Below are 14,364 nucleotides of genomic sequence, written 5' to 3' on the forward strand. Positions count from 1 at the left end.
CTTTATCCAAAAGTGAAGGTTGAAGCAGAAGTCTCCAAACACAAGAATGCAGCACGAACAAAGAAAGAAGAAGTTTGAAAGATTGCAGAAACGGAAAAATGAAAGAGAGGGAAAGTATTTATAAACATGCTAAGGGGCATAATGGTAAAAACGGAGCAGTCATTAATGGGAGTGCACCGTTACCAAAGCCATCAATCCCCAAATGCCTCCCTAACGGACACGACGCTTGAATAGACGTAACTGTTAGAAACAAAAGGTCGCGAAAATCACGTCGGTTTAAAAACCCGTGTTTCCTCCAAGAAAGTCGGCTACGAACCCGAGTTAAATACTTGAACCCAAGCCCTAAAGAGATCTTGGGCTCAAGTAGGGGCACTGTTCATACCCTGGCCCAATAATAAAGGCCCAGGTCCAAAAGAAAGGCTTAGTCCAAAGGATTGAGCCTTACTAAGCACCGGCCTTCATATAAGAAGTCGGTGTCGACCACGACCTGCTCTAAAGAAGCCAGACACGAGATTAGCTAGCAGATAAGCACTCGTTCAAATGAGTAACTGCCCCTAAAATCTCTCTAACCGCTTCATCAAGCCATATCTTAACCTCCCTAAGATAATGGGACGGTTAACACCCTAAAGATATGGCACTACTCCAACGGTGGTTATTGGCTCACCACTATAAATACACTGACACCCTTCAGGTATCTCTAAGCCCAATACTCTCTAGACCTGCTCGCACTCTTGCTAACTTAGGCATCGGAGTGTCTTTGCAGGTACCACCCCCTCTCCTCGTACAAACAAGTCGGACGGAGCCTTCCGAGTTGCGCACTCATTCGGAAACCTCCTCCTTCACACATTTGGGCCAGCCAACGCCATCTATTCATTTAATCTCCGGTTACCTACCGTAACAGTACTAATCATTAATCTAATTTGGATTCTGAAGCAACTTAAAAAGCACAGAAGAACCTAGTATCTAATTTCTTCAATCCCTAATTTCTCAGATTCACTTCAATTATTCTGTAGCATAAACTCAAGTTTTTTTATTCACTACTTTTTTCAATGATTCTGTTTGTATTGAACGACTTTAATTTGTTTTCTTTGTTTTAGATTGAATCTTAACTCTATAATTTGTTATTGAACTCTTTTCAAAGCCAACTTCACTTTCATTTGGAAATCCCCTATTTCAGGTATAAACCAGACTTAATTGTAATTTCCTATTTTCTAAATCCAGAAATCCTGGTCATATTTTTTCTGGTCCTAATTGTGACTCTCTGAAGTCATGAACTCTATTGAGAGGAAAGAATTATTCAAAAAGTTTTAATTTATGCCTAGAATTAATCATGTTTGTGGTGGCTAAGTCATCTAAAATCTAAACTAAATATAGGTGTTGTTGCTATCTGCATTTTGTGTAGGACTCAGATCTCTCTATTTCATTGCCTACATTCTGAACGTGTTGACTAGTTGTTTGCACTTATTAGATTTATTGCAAGATTTTACAATGACTAATTTGTTGCCATAAACTAACAATAGTTAAATCCTGGTCATGTTTTTTTTTGTTCTATTTTATTTTAAGAGCTAATATGTGTCTAAGTTCTGTGCTAGCAGAAAACAAGTTTGCAGTGGGAAGTGGAGCCAAAACTGTTTGTATATGCTACTATGAGCAGGAAAACAACTGGTTTGTCCTTGCTTCTTTCATATTTTATTTTTCCATGCTTATTGCATCCTGGCAATGTAATGATTATGTTTTTCCATTTTTTCTTTTGGGCATACTTATGACTTTTCCTATATATCTTATATAAGTACAATTATTTATGTCATTTTGAAGTAAGCTTTTACATTTATGTCATTTTGGGTTTCTCTTGTTTTTAATTTCAGTGAATGATCAACTAAGTTAGATGATTTTAACTATTTTTGTCTCTGCTCAATGAAGTGTATTGATGGATCTGTGTTCTGTTTGTGCTTGATATTTTTAACAGTGGGGTTCTTAGAGAACTTTGGGTGCTGTTAAGAGAATCCAGTTTGTTTGCCAAAATGCTAGTCTTTGTGTGCCAATGAAATACACAATGTGTCCATGAAGCCAAGGGTTTCATGTACCAGGTTGTATGGGCATTCAGAAAAATATGGTAAGATGGGGAGGTAAGGTCAGAAGGCCAAGGAATTCAGAAAAATATGTCTTTTAACAAAAATGTTGGAAACAAATCTGGGATGGTGGAATTTGTAGGCCCTAATGGGGAGGTTTTCATGTGTAGAAGTGATGTGGAGATTGGTTTGTCTCACCAAGATGCATTGATTGAACTTGGTTGTTGTTGTAAGAATGACCTTGCTTTAGTACACTATGCTTGTGCACTCAAGTGGTTTATTAATCATGGATCAACAATTTGTGAAATATGTGGACACATAGGCAATAATATCAGAATCTCTGACTTCAACAAGGTTGTTGGTTCTCTGAAAGAATATGAAGCCTTAAGGGAGAGAACTGTCAGTGGGGATCCTGGTCCTCATGTTCATGTGAATAATAATACTGGCTTTGATCCTGACGCTGTGGCTGCTATCCGGAGGCAAAGGCTAAGTGAGATTGCATTATGGTTTTGTCCTCATAATACCAGTAGTATAAACAACAATAGCAATGCCGACACAGTTTCACAGGTTGCTTCTGAGCAGCCTTCAAATTTTGTTACTGAAGATGCTGGCCCTGCACAGAGTCCTGCAACCAAGTGGGCCGTGGAAGGCACAGGGATCCTGCTTGCTACTGGCCTGCTTACAATCACCCTTGCGTGGCCGATAGCTCCTCGAGTTGGAAAGGTACATAAGATTTAAAGCCAATCACAATAAGTGGTGAAACATACCAAATTCTTTATATGGTAATTTCTTGCCTAGATGTCTTTTGCCTGAATGTGTCTGCATATTTTGGAACTACCCTAAATATGGGGCCTCAAAACCTATGCATTTACATTAATTATTATAGGGTTGAACTTCAGAATGTCATGATAATAATGCATGCATTGGGGTCATGCAAGCATGGTATTTCACTAAAACATGGAGCAAAGACACTAGTCTGCCATTGCTTCCATATAATTTGTAGAGCTTGCCTTTATTTCTCATGTCTCTCTATCTGCTAGATTAATACGAAATTGGAAACTTTAGCTAGCAATTTTATTCAAGGAATTTGTTATCATTCTTATAAAGGACATGAGATTAATAATGGACTCACGTTGATGTTATGGACTGGTATTCTCATACTGATCACTGATAAGGTCTTCTTCCCTTTGGCCATACGCATATTTAGGGCTTGTTTGGGTATGCTTCTAATTAGAAAGCCTCACAGAATTAAACTAACAAACAATTAACAATCAAATGGATCTAACTACTCATAGTGTAATAAATCATCGTTCGTTTATAGATCAAGATTAAGCCTAGCCTAGAGTTTAGATAACTTACTCAGTTCCGATGTTTAGAGCCACATCAATTGATCAATCAATATGAATTATGTGGACTCTGGCTTATATTCATCTGTAGGCTTCATTTTTTGTTGTCATTCTTTTGATATGTTTGCTCTGTGAACATCTAGCTTAAGAAGAATAATGTCACTAGCGTTTGTGTTGTAAGGTGGTTACTTTTCTCGGAGAAGTCATTTTTTAACTCTCTGGAGCACTGGCTGCACCACTTTACCCTAGAACAATTTTTGCTGGCTAACTATGAAATGGCTCTAATGAAAAAATTGAGGCTTAAATCTTATAGCAGGTTGTATTTTATGCTATCATTCTGTGCTTCTGGCCCCAAACCTGACTAATTGCTCCATTCATGGCAACTTCGAGAGTTACTGATTTGGATGGGCAAAGGAAGGGACTGGACAGCCTTAATCACATCATAGCTTTTTTAGTCTTAGTTGAATATAGTTTTTTCCATGTTCGGGTTCATTCCAAAATACAGTGGTGTTGGTTGTGTTTGGAAGTTGATTATACAACTTGTTTGCTTCTTCGATGTTGATTTTGGTTAGAAGCCTGCATAATTCAACCTAACCTATAGTTGATCGTATTGTTGTACAGAAAACAGCCAAAAGTGGTCTTCACATCCTACTTGGAGGTGTTTGTGCTTTAACAGTGGTTGTTTTTTTTTTCTGCTTTGTAAGTACTTCAGGCACCTTTCTATTGTATTTTGTTTGAGAAATTCGATCGAGTTTTGATTCTTGGATCCTGGTAGTTTTGTATACTTGAGTTATTGCAGTTTGTGCTTATTAGAATCAAGTATGGACCTGCACGTTATTGGGCAATCTTGTTCGTTTTCTGGTTTCTTGTGTTTGCAATATGGGCTTCACGGACCTTAGTACTTAGACACATGGTGCCCATACACAATGCTAGTCCTTGGTACTGTGCACGAAGCCAAGGGTTCCAGGTACCAGGCTTTTGGTTTAGGAGATGATTGTTGGAATATTATTTGTCATACTAATCAGAATGAATGATATTTGGTCCCCCACCCCCTTTCTTTTGCAAAATGTAATGATTGGTATTAATTCACAAGGTCATGGTCTGAATTTTTGTTTCTAGACTTTGATATACTTGGTTTCTTGTTTCTATTTACATCAGTCCAAACAAAGTAAATTCATTCTTCGTTTCCCAATTATTATGGAATATGTGCAGGTGGAGGAGCGACTAGTCTCTGTGGATGAATTGCTAGATGCTGATGAGGTCTTCTGCACAGTGTTACTTATCTTAGCAACAGGTATCTCTTGTAGTACTACATAGGTTTCAACTTTCAAGTCTTTAGGTCGGTGGTTTTTTATGTTGTTTATAAGTCTCTTACAAAATTTTCCATAAACTTATTATTCCCCGAAGTAAAAACACCCGCTCCGTCCAATGAACCTAATATATTTTAATTAAAGAATATTCTCAAAAGACATAATTGTCATTTTATAAAGACAGTGGTTATATATATATTGTTTTCTTCCACTAGCAGGGATGGTAGTTGGTAGGGATGGTAGTTGGTGGATTATTAAACTAGTCTATAGGTTTAGCTGTCTGAAAAGTGTCATGTGATATACTACGAATTATTAAGAAGAAAAGAAGATTAATGAATAACCGGTGACTTTGGTTTCCTAGCTAGTTAAGTCTTTTTAAATAATTGTTGGAAGACCTGGTGATTGGCTATGCGATTTAGCTAGCTAAATGCTTATTAGGTAGGTATCTAGGAAAACAAATTGGAACCAATGATTGACATTATTAAACTACTGTAGGTATCCTTTGGAGAAGGTATTGGAGCAGTGTTCCAGCAACTCTATAGTGTCCTTACAAGACTACAGATGGGTATTACAGAGGATGTGATGAATTGGACTGTTGAGTTGAGATACGCACACAAAGAAATAGCTGGCACTGCATCTTCGCTGAAATCCCGTGCAAATCTCCAATCACTAGACCTAGTTCTTTGAAAATTTTGCTTTTGGATATGATTAGTTCTTGTGGATAGTCACTCGGGTGTGTGTATTGCTATTGAATGACCATATTATTTGTCTTGTTATCTAATATTCTATATAAATTTTATTTTTATATTCAAAAGTTTATTTGCATTAATGGTTTATTATTTTTCAAATAGAAAAAATAATTAAAAAGATATAGGTATATAGCTATTAAAATCGATAGTAGTGTTGTCACTTTTTAAATTTAAAATAGACAAAAAAATAAAATATAGACAAAAAATTTATCGGTATCTAAATAATTAAACCAACGGCAATTATGTCGATTTTATTGAATCAAATATCAACAGAAACGGCGTCGATTTTATACAATAATATTGACGGCAACGTTGTCGATTTTAGTAAGAAGGTAAAGTTCTCAAACTCATATTATAGACGAAAATGATGTCGATTTTATTAAATTATTATCGACGGCTAGGCAAGCTGTTTTATTAAATTATTATCGACGGCTAGGCAAGCTGTTGATTACTTGATTTTATTCGAATTTTGAAAAATCGACAAGTTTAATAGCAACCATCTTCGCTGCCTATTTTGCCGTCGATTTTTAATACTATCGATGGCTTAGCAGTCGATTTTAACGATGTTTCTTGTAGTATATATATTACCAATATATAATAGCGTACATAAGAGAGAAAAAAAAAAAAGTGTATTAAGTATTAACGGTATAAAAGAGAGAGAAGATTTTAATTGATTGAGTACGTATTATCTCACGTTCTTGTCTTATTTATAAAAGAGAGAGAAAATAAAGTACCGCTCACGGTTAATATTGCACCGCCTAAATTAATTTGATTGGACATTTATATTGCAACAATACAAAAGTTATCTATGGATTAATTTATACACAAAAAAATAATATGGCTAACTCTAGAAGTATATAAAATTAGAGTAAATAGTAACTCCGAAAAAAAATTTTAATATGTGATTAAAATGTCAGAATAAATTATTTTACTTTAAAAAAACATAAAACAAAATTTTAAATTACCGAGGACAGTAATTTAAAAAATTATGCGGTGATTTAAATGTATAATGTCTTTAAAAGAATACTAAAACAATTTAAAATCACGATTTATTGGTAAACACGTAAAATAATTTAAAATATACAATAATATATAATTTAAAATTGAATAATATTAATTATAAAAATCTATTAAGTATAAAAATGATGTGAATGAATTTATGAATGTTATATAATAAATAAGGAATGTATTTTTATTATTATAATATAAATTAAATGTAATAAATATAAATTGTGTATTTATTTAATAAAAATATAAATTGATAAATGTATATTATTATAATGTGTTATTTTTTTGAAATTTAGATTCTCTAAATTTTGAATTTCACTTCAGTGGATAAAGTAATCTCTCAATTTATTTTATAAATAGAACCAAGGAAAAATATAAAAGAGAAATCATTCAAAAGTGAGAGATCACATTTTACCCTCTAAAATAAAATTCAAAATTTAAAAAATCTAAATTTATTTTTTAGTTGCTCGCAATATCCCTCAATCCGTCGGGCTAAGGACTAATCCACACACGACTAACCCAAATTATTTATTAATCCATTTCTATCTAATCTAATTATATCGAAATTCTGAATTTTTTTTTCGGGCTCGGCTAAGTGGTAGTATCGCCGAGCCCGAAAAAACCGAACCAACCAAAACCAATAAAAGAAAAAGAATACTTTCGTCGAGAAAAACAAAAGGAGAGAGAGGGATTCAAACCCTCGATAGTTCGTGTTGTGAACTATACCTGTTTTCAAGACCGGGGCTATCAACCCAAATTATTTATTATAATATGTTATTTAATATATGCAATCAATGCTTTTATATATAGTAAATATTAAGATAAAAAACATAAGACCGGAAAAAAATAAATAAACGTTACTTATGAAATAGAAAATTTTGGCTACTTTTGTTTCTTAAGTTTGGTTCCCAAATTTTTTTTGGGCAAGAAACACGGATTGTACTCTAATAAAATAACTTATTAAAAACAAAAAGGAAAGCCATACTTAGTACTTATTTAAACGTCATTATCTTAACAAAAAATATCTTTTTTAAATAAATAAATTTTTTTTTAATTTTTTAACATATTTAATAAATTTCTAATAATAAAAATAAAAATACTAAAAAAATAAAAAATGTTCTTTTTAAGAAACTATAATTTACATTTTTTTAAAAAATTCTTTTCTTTAAAAATGATATTTTTCATGTAATAAATAAACAAAAATATTTTAATATTATTATATCCAAACACAATTAAAAAATAAAAAAATCTTTTCACATAAAATATCCAAACATAAAATTACTTTTATTTTTTCATAAAATCTTCTAAAACAAATAACTAAAAAAAAAATCTTTTCTAACAAACTCAGCTAAATAAACCCTTAAAATCCTTAAAATGAAAGTAGTCTGTTCTAATAATATACTTCACTTGATAAAGGTGTTTTTCTAAAATAGCTAACTAGACATTTGACCAAAGGGCTAAAAGAAATAGATGAATAAATGTGATGAATAATATCGAGAGTAACATCATCGTTGACGCAACCTACTTTGTGCAAAAAAAGATCAAGAGAAAAATTTGTAGTCCTTAGCTTGCAGTATGATCTCCCTCATTGCGCCAATCGAGCCTAAAACCATCAATAATACTCCAAATACGATGCAAAACTGAAACACCATGAAAAAAATTGAGAGTCATATATATAGTATAATGGCAAATTTTGTGAGATTTTAATACATTCACTCTTAGTGTGTGTAAAAGAGTACTACACTTATATTTGATTTTTTATTAGTTATTAAGAGCACTATATATTTATTAGATGTCATATTATGCAATATATGGAAATTCAACTATATAGAAGTACGAGAATAATTTTTTAAAATACATACCCAATTTGCACACCAGGATCCGCTAAATCTCTTTGGTTTATAGACTACTAGCCATATTATGCAAGGGAGCTGCGAAAGTTCATTAAATTGAATACCGTCAGGGTTTGTTTGTAGGTTGCAAAATAATAAATAAATAAAATGGGATTCATTTATTTCCTTACGAAGTATGAGGTTGGAGCAAAGACAAGTCCTCCTAAGAAGCTAAGGAGCCCACCAAAAAATGGAAATATAATTGCAACTAGCATAGTAAGTGCTGCATTGCATGTGAACAAAATTTTCAACATTGCTGTTAGATTCTACTCCCGTGTGCATTGAAAAAGAACAACTATTATATATATATATAGTAGGAAAAAGATTATGAAGAACACTCACCAACATAAATATTGCGGGAAATGAAACGAAGGTACCAAGTTGGCTTGAAATTCATTCTCCGTACCATGAATGATTCCATCATGTCAAACACCGGAACAGCAAACACCTAGCAACAACATGAGAACTTCTTAGTGCTCTCAGGAACTCTTGCATTCATTTATTAGTTAAATGATAAGTCATTAATAAATATTTGTAAAAAATTACTTTCACCGTGTGTAGCATAAATTAATTAGAAAAGATAATCCTCTTATTTATTCTAAGAGCACCTATACAAATGACTGAATATTATATATCCAGATAATAAATTGTGATGATGATGCAATACATCTTTTTAATTATCAAGTTTTTTATTTTTTTATTTTTTATGTTTTTAAAAATTAACATATAAATTTATAGTTTTTACTCTTTTAATTATTAGGAGAATAAGTAGGAAGAGGAATTAGGATTTTTAATTATTACTTTATATAAAAATATATGTTAACTAATTTTTAATGTGCAGATAAATTCTTTAAACAGAAATTTGATAGCTAGTTAGTGACTTATGTTCATTTAACTATTTAAGTTTTTGTGTAAACAAAAATTTATAAAACTAAGATACGTGAAGCCCAATCTGGAACTCTAAACTAGCAAATAAATTAACACGGCCTTAGTGTAAAGCGAAATGTACCTGATAACTTCCAGTGACATGAATAACGACAAATATATTAGCAACGGCGGTGAGCCAGTGGGGTTTATCGAGAGACATGAGGATGTTATCAGTAACAGAGTTTCCAAAAGCCCAGTAGCCAAAGATTGCAACAGGGAAGTAGCACAAACCCACAACAATGTAAGCAACAATCATTCCCTTCCACATGGCCTTCTTTGAAGGTTTCTCCGGTGTCGAAGGAACTGTTGCTTGGATCTCAAGTAACACATTGTGTGCAGCATACCCAAATGCTATGGTCCCCAAACCGGTAAAAAAGTCAAAAACGTTCCCCGTCGTAGTTGAAGATCTTCCATCATATTTCACATCCGGTAAGGCACCTTTATGAGCCGAACTTATCCATGCAATCGTTGAGTAGCTGCAATTTTCAAATATATGTAACTATCAAGTTCTTAACTAATATAATTAATTACCATACTAATATTATTTTAGCATACAATATATATAAACTTTTAGGCTGTGTTTGGATATTGTATCTAGCACAGAAATACAAAGATAAAAAACAGAAAAACAGAAATACATATAATGACCGATTTTTATCTTCTTGTTTCTGGCTCCGAAACAAGATCGAAACAGAGTTTTAATTAATAAATAAATATGTGATTACCAGATGGACATAACGGCTGCAGAAATAGATACACCAATGATGGAATTGAAACTGGGGAGATGCGAGAGGAAAAACTGAAGGCTTGCAAAGATCATAATGAAGTAAGTGGTTCTAATTGGCTTACAGTCTTTGCAAAGAATCTGATGGGCCTTCTTCAAAGAATTTCCACCAGTAATCATGTAAATGATGTCCGTACCAACATCCACTATGAGTGTTTGAGGCACCACAATCCATAATCCTAGTTTCTCCCCAAAGGCATATTGCCCTAATTCATGGTACCTATCAAACCTCTTCCCAGACTCAGCCTCGTGCATCTCAATCATCTGCCATGCCGTGTATAACGTGCATATCCATGAAAGCACCAAAACTGTGATGCCAGGACCCCTAAGAGAAAGAAAATTTTTATAGAAAAAGATGTAAAGTTAAATTTTTAATACATTTATAGAAGAAAACTACAAATTTTGATTAGTAGTAATGTTCAGGTGTGTTTTTAGGATATATGATAGCTGAATCTTATGTTAGAAAAAGAAAATCTCAATTAGAAAAATAAAGTTAATTGTTGAGGGAGATGGATGAAAGGAATAAACAAACCATCCAAGTTGAGACATGGCATAGGGAAACCCAAGCACTCCAGCTCCAACCAAAGCAGTGACATTGTGAAAAGCACTGTACCACCACTTCCCATTCCTGGACCTTGTCACTGCGAGCCAATTATTGATATCTTTATTATTATCTTCCATCTTCTCTTTCTCTCTGCAGCAGTTGTGTTCAATCAAGAGAACTTCAACCAACTGTGTTCAGCAGTAAGTCAGTAACACTATTTATATTGATATTCTGTTGAGAAAAGATAACAAAAGATTAAAAAGTATCGTCTTTCCTTTTATAAAGTATAAGATTTTGTAAATCTTTTTTGTTTTTGTTTTAATTTAAATTTATTTATTCATCTTTATATTTATTATTTAAAACTTAAAAATTAAAAGATTCAAACATCACTCTGATTTTTTTTGTCCAGTTAAAATCCTAATTACAGTTATCTTTTATTAATATCTTTTGTAAATAATTTTATCTTATTTAACTTTCTTTTTTTAAAAAACTTACGTAGAAATTACCTTATTGAAGATGACATAAGAAAAACCTACCTTTTTCACATAATTTGATCCTTCATTCTATGAAATTAAAATACGATATGTATTAAAGATTAATACTAATAAACGCCGCGGTAAATACTTTTCACCTTAAAATTTCCTTTCATCTCATACAAAGTAATTAATAACACTATTTTATCCATGGAGTTTCGGTTGGATAAAATTGGTGTACACAAAAATAAATTTAAAATTTGCTTAAAATATGATAAATCCCATCTTAATTATTACGATTTTAACTTTTTCTGTTTAAATTTAATTGGAGGAGTTATTTGTGTACGATTGATTTTAATAACCACAATATGACAAAGCATATGTACCTATTTCATCCACTCCTCAAGTCCATTATATCATTGGATTTCAAATTTTCCTCTCCTGCACTCTTCTTTATTCGACACCCAAGCTTGGCTCCAATACTTTATCTCCTATTTCACGACTTCTGTATTTAGACTTTTGCTTTGAAACATTTTGCAGTTTCTATGCTTCCAAATACACCATGTGGTTGCAAAGAAGTTCGACACCTACCGCTGCTTGTACCTTGCTGGAATTGGTGCCGCAATCCATGACTTGAAGCATTCCTTAGCTCATCATGGCCATGTTCAGTGCGGACATTCTCTGGCCCTTTACGACACATTAGCCATCCATAGAAGTTGGTAAAATCCTGCAAAACATGTCACAAGCAACTTCAGAAGCATATTTTTTTACTATTTTGACTCTTCTGTTCATTGCATAAAAGCAACAAACATATCAATGGTGCCCCCCTCATTGAATTATATATTGCATAGTTGTACGGTTAACATGAAACCAAATTTTAGCATGATAGTGGATATGTAAACTTAAATGCATACTTCAAAATTTAAATACTTTTTTGGAACTGATATGAATTCATCTTATTATCAAATGATGATGCAAGACTTAGTAAGTAAAAAAGATGAGATTTAAAGGGAGAGGGACAACTGGTAATGCATATAATTGGTTCATTTTGGAAAAAGAGCTAGCCATAAAGGATCTTGACGATCCTTTAGTGTCAAAAGCATATGGTGCAGTATTTACTCATCTATCTCCTACATCCACTCCACTGCAGTGAACTTCCAGAATATGAAATCCCCAGCCAAAGATAGGTAATTTCAGGATTAATCTTATTTATCATATCTATGCTAGTTCTCATATTGAAATGGGATGAAAAGGTTGAAATAAAACAGAGGCCAAATACTAAAACAAATTTTATAAGAAAACAACACAATGAGCTAGAAAGAGATGAGAAAACTGTGACTCTCACAGCAACGAAATGGAAATTTGAAATTGAACATTCAGGACAAACAGAATAAAAAGCAAAAAAGCAGAGAAAGAACAAAAGAAAGAATTGTAAGAAAACAGATCAAAATATATGTTGCAACATTTTCCACAAATTTTAACACCCAAAAGAGCTAAATTGAAAGGTAAATTGAATGGATTTTAGGATTTGTTATTTGCGCAACCCAATTCACTAACTTCAATCAGTGTCAATATCATTATAGTATATAGCAAGATTGGAAATTCTATTATGTGTACTTAAAAATGACTACCATTTATTATGTACACAAATAATAATAATAATAACTCATTTGATTGATAAATATAAATTTTAAAGCACAAGATATCTGTTAAGAATTTAAGATTGCTTAAAAAGTTGAAAGTTTAAGTCCTTTTTAAATAATAAATACATTAAAAATTAAAATAGTCAAAATTCAGAGCATGTTGCCTAAAATGAGTTTATAGAGTGTGCATATATTGAATATGATTAGCCGCCGAAGTATTGAGAAAAACTGTACCTAGATTTGAATCTCAGAACTACTGCCCCAGTGCCCCTGAACCAGCGACCCTCTCTGTTTTCCGCTTATCATCAAAACCGTGGTATCCATGACTACCGTCTCTGGCCGTCGCAATGGTAGCTGGGATACCAGAGCTTGATGCCACACCCCCATGTCCCGCTGCCGCTGCTGCCTTTGTGGTCCACCTCACTGCAACAGATCTCATAACTCTCCTCTTCATCCCCAACATCACACTTCCTAGCAGCTGCAGCTACTCCATCAATGTAGGTGTCGATGATCTGCCATCTTGCAGGGTTCATGATCATCCGAAGATCTTACTATAATGGTAAGAGAATATTATTCATCAAATTCTTCTCATTCTCTGATGATAAATAAATTTTAACTGAATATTCTTTGAGAAGTGAGAAGGAAACCCAATAATTCTTACCTTAACACGCTTAAAATGTTTCTCCTGTTGTTGCACTCTCTTCACTTTATCCTCTTGCTTTTTCCTTTCCATCTAACAGAAAATCGAAAAACAACTAAAATTATTCAAAACTTCTATGAATTACATAACAGAAAACCAAATTCAATCTAATGCCTACAATTTCTAGGATACATGAGAAATCCTGAATCAATCTAAACCCTACTAACCTCCGATATCTAATCGAAGATCTTCACCACCTACATCATCAGATCGGAGAATCAGAAGGAAGAGATAAATCGAACTTGTAAAGCTAAATATCTTTCAGTCACTCCCACAAATTTCTCCCAGAAATCGACACTCATCTCTCTAAAACCTAACCTAATAGAAGTAGAGAGATATAGCAGAAAAATGTGGCAAATAGTAAAAAATTAAATCAAACAACACAAAAAGAGAAATGAAAAAAGGTATAAACGAACGAATCAATCAAAATAGAATGCTCACCAGCCTGAGCAGGAGGAACAGGCTTAGAAGCCAACTGAGTTTGCTGCTGCCGCTGAGCCGCCGCAGCTGAACCCTTCTTGAGTGGAGACGCCACTGCCGCCGCGGCGATTTGCCGTGAGGGGTCCTCGGCATCGTCACCTCGCAAATGGAAGTGTCAATGAAGGATTCCACCGGCTGAACTAACCCGCGTCGTCGCCGTCGCTGTGCTCTCAAACGACGAGTTCGAGTAGCTACGGTTAGGATTTCGGATGGGCTCGTAGCGATTGGTGATCTTAGAATAATGGAGGAATAAATTGGCCAAGATTGAAGAGACATACGAACTGGAAGGAGGAAAACGGGGGTTGAAGAGGTAGGGTTGGGAGCTAGAGCGCGAGGAGGGAGTGTGTGTGACGAAGTAGTGGTAGTGGTATAAGGCAGAGAGCTTCTTCCTTTTCTCCGTTCACTTTCCCTTTCGCTTTTCTTTTTGATTTAAAACAAA

At 33.6% G+C, this 14,364-nt stretch overlaps 2 protein-coding genes across 7 annotated transcripts; one reads left to right on the forward strand and one right to left on the reverse strand.

Moving 5' to 3' along the window:
* Positions 1-1,460: 1,460 nt before the first annotated feature.
* LOC130982386 (uncharacterized) lies at positions 1,461-5,478 on the forward strand. Its single transcript, XM_057906377.1, has 6 exons — positions 1,461-1,665; positions 1,967-2,792; positions 4,037-4,114; positions 4,191-4,382; positions 4,628-4,709; positions 5,221-5,478. The coding sequence occupies exons 2-6, from the start codon at positions 2,160-2,162 to the stop codon at positions 5,265-5,267; spliced, it is 1,032 nt and encodes a 343-aa protein (XP_057762360.1). The 5' UTR covers positions 1,461-1,665; positions 1,967-2,159; the 3' UTR covers positions 5,268-5,478.
* A 2,254-nt stretch (positions 5,479-7,732) lies between these two features.
* LOC130982384 (lysine histidine transporter 1-like) lies at positions 7,733-14,309 on the reverse strand. Of its 6 annotated transcripts, XM_057906375.1 has the most exons (13): positions 13,887-14,309; positions 13,613-13,763; positions 13,407-13,478; positions 12,980-13,296; positions 11,694-11,829; positions 11,489-11,593; positions 10,618-10,817; positions 10,027-10,410; positions 9,384-9,777; positions 8,717-8,822; positions 8,506-8,597; positions 8,345-8,413; positions 7,733-8,122 (listed from the first exon to the last, which is right to left on the reverse strand). In XM_057906375.1, the coding sequence occupies exons 7-13, from the start codon at positions 10,764-10,766 to the stop codon at positions 8,024-8,026; spliced, it is 1,293 nt and encodes a 430-aa protein (XP_057762358.1). In that variant the 5' UTR covers positions 10,767-10,817; positions 11,489-11,593; positions 11,694-11,829; positions 12,980-13,296; positions 13,407-13,478; positions 13,613-13,763; positions 13,887-14,309; the 3' UTR covers positions 7,733-8,023. The 6 variants fall into 6 exon arrangements, with proteins under 6 accessions (XP_057762358.1, XP_057762357.1, XP_057762356.1 ...); XM_057906374.1 differs by having other exon boundaries at positions 11,489-11,829; positions 13,613-13,642; XM_057906373.1 differs by having other exon boundaries at positions 11,489-11,829; positions 13,613-13,758.
* Positions 14,310-14,364: the final 55 nt, after the last annotated feature.

This window comes from Arachis stenosperma, chromosome 5, assembly GCF_014773155.1.
Source record: "Arachis stenosperma cultivar V10309 chromosome 5, arast.V10309.gnm1.PFL2, whole genome shotgun sequence".
NCBI classification, from domain to species: domain Eukaryota; kingdom Viridiplantae; phylum Streptophyta; class Magnoliopsida; order Fabales; family Fabaceae; genus Arachis; species Arachis stenosperma.

What these genes read in the sequence shown, in the direction of transcription:
- LOC130982386 (XM_057906377.1), top strand. Translation starts at nt 2,160, where the DNA reads ATGTCTTTTAACAAAAATGTTGGAAACAAATCTGGGATGGTGGAATTT. An exon ending in TAGCTCCTCGAGTTGGAAAG is followed by an intron (nt 2,793 to 4,036) that starts GTACATAAGATT and finishes ATTGTTGTACAG; the next exon opens with AAAACAGCCAAAAGTGGTCT. An exon ending in TTGTTTTTTTTTTCTGCTTT is followed by an intron (nt 4,115 to 4,190) that starts GTAAGTACTTCA and finishes GGATCCTGGTAG; the next exon opens with TTTTGTATACTTGAGTTATT.
- LOC130982384 (XM_057906372.1), bottom strand. Translation starts at nt 10,766, where the DNA reads ATGGAAGATAATAATAAAGATATCAATAATTGGCTCGCAGTGACAAGG. An exon ending in ATGTCACTGGAAGTTATCAG is followed by an intron (nt 8,823 to 9,383) that starts GTACATTTCGCT and finishes TGTTGTTGCTAG; the next exon opens with GTGTTTGCTGTTCCGGTGTT. An exon ending in GATCCTGGTGTGCAAATTGG is followed by an intron (nt 8,123 to 8,344) that starts GTATGTATTTTA and finishes ATGGTGTTTCAG; the next exon opens with TTTTGCATCGTATTTGGAGT.